This window comes from Lissotriton helveticus, chromosome 3_1 (assembly GCF_964261635.1).
Source record: "Lissotriton helveticus chromosome 3_1, aLisHel1.1, whole genome shotgun sequence".
NCBI lineage: Eukaryota > Metazoa > Chordata > Amphibia > Caudata > Salamandridae > Lissotriton > Lissotriton helveticus.
Genome location: NC_136061.1, coordinates 851,728,737 through 851,735,406, shown reverse-complemented (window position 1 = coordinate 851,735,406; position 6,670 = coordinate 851,728,737). Strand labels below are relative to the sequence as shown.

Sequence of the window (6,670 nt, the reverse complement as noted above, 5' to 3'; positions counted from 1 at the left end):
TTACCTGCCTCAACCATATTGAAATAATGTATACTCCTATTTTATCTCATCCCCTCAGCTCAAGATATTATTTTTAACAAGTAAATTTGCATCCAGTAAACTGCTTTTCAATGCAGTTTTTATTGCTGTCTTCCAACTGTACAGTGCTGTTATGCACTAGTCCGTGGGAACATTTAAAACTGTAAATGAATACAATGAGAAAAAGATCAATAGGTTTAATTCAGTAACAGGCGAATCATCTCTGTGCTTCAAGCAAGTCTGTTTTCATGGGGACAGATTACTAGTCTAAGTAATAAACTCTATATGCTTTCAAATAAAAATGAAGATCTCAGGCACTGCACTTCCGGGTTTTAAAATGAGTGTGTAGTGGTGGACCCAGAAGAAATGGGAAATAATAATCGGTGTTCCCTAAAACACTGTATTCTTTTATCATACATCAGATATTAGCTCAAATACATGGGCATTTCGGAAATTCTACCATTGAATACACACTGTAGAATATTGCATTATGAACCAATCCCTTATTTTAGAGGCTGCAATACATTTTGCAGAGGGCTTTTCTAATGAAACATATTTTTTGCTTTTTACACAATAAAAATTATAATATAGGGCCTGACTAAGAGTTTGCCGGGCGAGTACTGCGTCACAAATGTGACCGTAGACTGTCTATCTAATTATAAGTGCATTAGGATACAACTAAATATGAACTGAAAAAGCACTGTGCAAGATGTACGGAATCTTCTACAATAAGTCTTTGGTTCATAATGCAATGTTCTATAATGTATCATCAAGGGTAGATCCATCTTTCAAAATTATACCTAGTGCACTTGTAATAAGGTGAACGGGATATCTCTAATCAGGCCCATAGATTCTGATCGCTTCAACAAAATTAATGTGAAGGTAACCTCAGAATTATGAGTGAAGCGCAGTTACTGCATCTAGTTATGAATTAAGGAAAGAGAAGTAGGGGACAGCTATCACTAAAGTGGTAGAAGAGGTGGGGTCCATTTTGCAGTAGTCTGAGACAGTCATCTGTTGGAAGGATGCTCATGAAATGAGGAGCTTAAAGCATGGGAAGACCAACCTGAGTGAGAAAGTCTGATAAAGCAATATGAATGTGCGATTCACATAAAGATATAGTACTTTATTAATTCATTTAATACATTGTGCTTAAGTGTTGTGCTTGGGAGGCAGGAGGAGAGGGGGATTTTTTAATATATATTTATACCTGTATAACTGGTGGTAGCCCTTACATGGGTAATAATGAACTCACTGCTACAGGTTAGACGAGTTCTAACTGTCGAACCTTTAGGGGAGACAAGCAGCGGTTTGAGGTACGGTTGAAGGTGTCAACGGTTGGCATGTACTTCTCGGCGGGGACAGTCAGTTTCTTCCTGATGTCCAGGCACTTGTTGTCCTGCAGCAGAGTGTTCTCCTTGATGCGGATGTCCTCTTGGATGCGAGCCAGGTGCTTGTACAGAGCATCCAGTGCATCCCTTGGGGAAAAAAACACACGAGGGTAAACATTCTGGCACTAAACCAATCTATTGACAAACAGATGATGCAACAATTAGGATCTAGACAACTGAGCAGATGAGAACGTCTAGAAGCTTAATGAAAGGTAACTCCATTTAGGGCAAGCAGCCTTTTAATCAAGCTGACTGAATTAAATGTGGGATTGTGTTCACATTTGAAGGATACGAGTGCGGCACTAAAATGGTTGTATTCCAAAAATATCTTCTGAAACAATATCTAAAAAACTATCTGAAAATTCTGGGATAATAATTTCTTTGGTTTCTGACTTCCCAGTCCTGAATCTTCAGTCCTGAAGCTCAGTTCTATGTCATTAATTTTAACAATAATATTTCTGTACTGTGCAATTCTGGGGACATTCAAAGCCCTTATGGTGACAAGGATGTACACAAAGACTTTTTCATACCACAACACATTTGACTGCTAGCTACACTTGTAACAGGTTAATGGACCTGTGTTACAAAATCATACAATGTCATGTACGGTAGTACGCATGCCTTTGTGGTGACAGCTGCTACAACATTTGTACTTCAATAAAGGAATCACAAACAAAACACAGCCACGGTTCACCTTCTTAAGAAGGTGGCGAGATCACCAAGTTGCATGCAAAACTGTTCCTTTAATGTTATCAAATAACAGAATAAATGAAGTATTGATTGATCCACCCTGTAGTGAGTTGGAACTGAGATGCACGAACCTCATGCCATATTTAAACCATTACAACTCTTCTCTCATACTTACTGTGTCTGTGCCAGCTTCTGCTTCAGGGCAGAAATGATGCCTTCCAGCTGGTGGACCTCATCCGTGAGTCCGTACTGGGGCTAGGAGTCACAGAAAGACATGTTACTGGAATTTAGTCTTTGACTATCTTAGAGAAAGCTTTCTTTTTTGAAAAATATATTTCCCCCAGTGTACACAAGATGTGCTTGGGCTTGTTGCGGCACCATGTGCCAAAGCATGTAAACTTCAAAGACTTTTAAAAAGGTGAAGAGAGGACAAGGAAGTAAGGACACTTCAAGCAGCCATGTGTGTCCATCTAAGGACAGCAGGGAAGAGACATCACTTAATATGAAATACAAACAAATTAAAGGCAGGGTCCTAATGTTTTTCATAGGAGCCTGCAGCCAGCTAAATTACTCTTGTAATTCTAAACTTATATACACTGTTTCAAAGAGCACCTACCCCTTTCTACACCCTATACCCTCGAAGAACCCCCAGCCATTCTTTCCAAGCACAGGCAAGACAAACACATCAATTTAATTCATTCCACCAATGGAATCCCAACTAACTTTTCAAGATCTAGAATTTCACACTTGACCTACATACAGTTAATTGTATCTATCATCACTTACACACAGTCCATTGTATCAAACCCATTTGCAAACACCTAATGTTATCACACCTTATTTGCACAGAGCCCATGGTATCACATCCATGGTGCAAACGGAATAACACTGCTCAATGTTGGGTGTATGGTGAACCCTCACCTAAAGTCTGGTGACCACTCTCGTAAAATGTGGCCGGCCCACCTCTAAGTATCTTCAGAAGAGGATGGGGCATAAGCTGCTTGGGGACGGGTTTGCTTGACCTAAGAAGGTCATCCTTTTTTGAATGGCCTGTGGGTGGATCTTGAATACATTTTTGGGTAGGTTGCTGGCAATAGTCTTTATTAATGTTTCTTTGGTGGTAATGTTTAGGGGCACTGGAAGACAGAGAATCCCAAAAGAGCTTCACAAGCAACATTTCTACTTTTAGTACATACTATGAATCTGGGAACAACTCAAATGTGGTAGCCAAAGCAGAAGCTTAAGCCAGGAAAGAAGTGCGTCTCTTCTTTTAAGTGAAGGCTCTCCTTTTTGTGTCATCCTTACAAAGTATGCCCTATAATTGTGCATACCCTTTAAAGTGCAAGCAGTTTCTGTCAATGTTAATTCCATTAAAGTTCAGATACTTCCTGTCATTTTGTGCTTACTTTGCAATGTTGAAACTCCTTGCCACCATGTGCTCTCATTTAATTGCATATACTTGTTGCTAGTTTCTGTTTAATTTGATTTGCAGGTGTTCTATGCTAGTGTGCAATTTAATGTGAAGTTAATACAAGTTCACACTTTGCTTCATTTAAAACGTTAGCACTTGTTGTTCAATCAAAGCACAGGCACTTCCTGCCAGCATGTCTGTTGAGTACAACGCAAAACCTCCCAATGTATGCTTCTGCTGAAGTTGAAGTTCAAGCCTTGCCTGTGAGTATGTGCCTCCCTCAGTATGAAGACACTCTTGGTCAGTGTGAGCTTCCATCAGTATGAAGATACTGCCTTTAGTGTGTGCTTCCATCAATATGAAGATACTCGTAGACATTTACTGTTAATAGAAATTTCCATTTAAGTGCAGTCTCCCTGTTAGTGTGTTGTTCCATCAAAGTGCATGTACTTCCAGCAGTGCGTACTTCTAGTGAAGATCAAGAACTCCATACAAGTACATGATTCCACTGAATTGTAGATATTCCATGTTGCTGTGGTCTTCCATCAAAGTGTCAGCATAAGCTTTGGTTAAAGTGCAGGGTCCGCATGACCGCATGCACTTTTTTGGTTGTTCTATTGAAAGCATGTTAGCCATGCTGAGAAGAGTGGTGTAGCAGCCATGGCATGTTTGTGTATGCATTGAGATCCAGTGAGTGCTTTGCAGAGCACAGCCAATAAGGTGCTAAGTTGTCACTGCACATAAGCCCAGCACCTGCCACTTACATGGGGTTGAAATGAGTGGGAAATGAATTCCGCCAATATCATTACTGCTATAGTTTCCAATAATTTTTACATTTGTTTACAGAGTTCATCTACTTTAAAACACGTTTTCTGTTTACAATTGTGCTTTAACGCATGTGTATGAAATATTTTACTTTTATTCCCTACAACTCCAGTTGACCAGCTCACAGAATTATGTTCCACCTTGTACTCTAATTATTCAAGGTAGTGAACAGCATTTGTCCCCTTTTGTAAGGTTGTTAACTTACAATGTGTATTACAAAGGTATAGTTGGTCCATAGACCTGGACTCAAACAACTCGGTAATTTCACAACTTAAAAATGCATGAACATATTACACGGCCGAGGTCTCTCGTCAGAGGAGAAACTTCATGGAAGTAAAAAAGGCACTCAGAGCACAAGAATTGCCCTACTCTATGCTGTTTCCAGCAAGGCTCAGAGTGGTGGCTGAGGGGAAAACATGGTTCTTTGAGACACCGGAAGCGACATATGACTGGCTCAAGGGATGGAGACAAGTGGAGGGATCCTGCCGGGGGAACAAGAACCACCGCCGCCGGACAGAAGAAGAAGACCCCGGAACGCAGACATCCAAGCGACCAGACTCGGACCGTTCGCCGGGGACCGAAACGGAAGAAACTGACCCAGATCCGCATGCCTGAACATTGGATTCTTGAGACACTAACTGTTAATTTTGAAGATACTGGTCGGGCCGGCAGAGGACACTGGACTAAGGCAGGACTTGGAGAGCAGGAAGGGCTGCTGCTCCCATTGGACCTCTTACCCCGACAAGCAAGTACAATGGTTCAAGGGGGGGAGAAGCACTCTGCTAAGTTGGGGTGGCGGGCGGCTGCAAGTCCGTTAAGCAGGGAGGCAGGGAGGGTGGGAGGGACGAAGGGTAGGGCGGTTAGTATTTCGTTTTGTTTAGTTGTTGATGGCGTTGGCATGACTGGCATGTTCAGAGTCCGAATGATTGGCGAATCCACTTCTAAGTTCAGAGAGCTGCAGCTCCTCTTTTCTACACACTATACCCATGGCACTTGATACACAACCTGACACCCCTTGCAGTATATCACAGGAAGCTCCGCTAGCCCCCTGAGAGTAATGACGTGGAACGTGCGAGGCCTGGGTGATAAAAGGACTGGTGCTACAAGCACTAAAATGCCAAGGCCCGACCCTTGCACTGCTGCAGGAGACACATCTCACGGGAACAGCGTGTAAGGCAATGGATAGATGGGGGTACAAAATGATAGTGCACTCAGAATTTTCTTCGGGATCCAGGGGGACAGGCATCCTGATGCGGAAAGCATCTTCATTTATAGTTCTCCAGACTAAGGTGGATGATCAGGGGCGGTTTGCGGCGGTGCAAGGCCAATGGGAAGGCAGGCTTTTGAATATAGTTTCAGTATATATACCACCAGCGCTTCACTCAGTGGCACTCCCAGCTTTGGGCGAATTTCTTCTCTCCCTACCTGAAGGCGACCTCATCATAGGGGGTGATTTCAACACTAATACAGACGCAAGCATAGATAGATTCCCAGCGCGCGCACAAACGGCCGGACTCTCCCGCTTCCGCAGCTTCATAGACGCTATGGGGTTGGTGGACGTTTGGAGACACACATCCCACTGACCGGCAATATACATACCACTCCACTGTTCACAACAGTCTATCCCGGATAGACTACTTCCTGATGCTGGGCGCCAGACTTCAAAACGTCGAGGGGGTGGAGATAAAACCCAGAGGCATATCAGATCACTCACCGGTACTACTTACCCTTCCCTGCCGGAAGAAATACCGCCGGAGGCTGTACCCCATTTACCCTAACTACCTTAAAATACCGAACATTAAAAAAGAACTTAAGAAAACCACTAAACACTATTTCGAAGAAAACACGGCATCAGTAGACTCACCATTAATAGTATGGGAAGCGTACAAAACGGTTCTCAGAGGTCAAGCGATTGCCTCTATTACTGGGCACACAAAGTCACAGCGGAAGGAATTGGTAGAGTTAGAGTTGGCTCTGCAAACAGCAGACACAGCGCATACAGCAGACCCCTTGCCGGACACAGCACACACCCTAAACCTCAGGCAGCAACAGTATAAGGACTTCCTACGAAACCAAACGATAGACAGCATTAAGGCGACACAACACAAAATATACGATGTGGGAGACAAAGCTAGCAAGATGCTGGCGTGGTTGGATAGGAGAGGGGGAGGCACTAGAGGCATACAGCAGCTGCGGACGCGGGAGGGAGACCCCCAGACACATCCAGAACACATTGTACACATGCTAGCAGACCACTTTAAAGAGGTCTACACTCCGACTCTGAGACTGACGGAGGCCGAAATAGAGGCCTCCCTCAGACCTATAGAGGTACCAA

General features: G+C 43.2%; 1 protein-coding gene across 6 annotated transcripts in view; it reads right to left on the bottom strand.

Annotated features, from left to right (window-relative positions):
• Positions 1–200: 200 nt before the first annotated feature.
• Positions 201–6,670, bottom strand: part of TEKT2 (tektin 2) — a 32,120-nt gene continuing 25,650 nt past the window's right edge. For all 6 annotated transcript variants that reach the window (XM_078681170.1, XM_078681171.1, XM_078681173.1 and 3 more), the window contains exons 9-10: positions 2,275–2,354; positions 201–1,496 (exon numbers count right to left, since the gene is read on the bottom strand). In XM_078681170.1, coding sequence (XP_078537296.1) covers positions 1,283–1,496; positions 2,275–2,354 — 294 coding nt within the window. In that variant the 3' untranslated portion in view covers positions 201–1,282. The remainder of the gene's footprint in view (positions 1,497–2,274; positions 2,355–6,670) is intronic.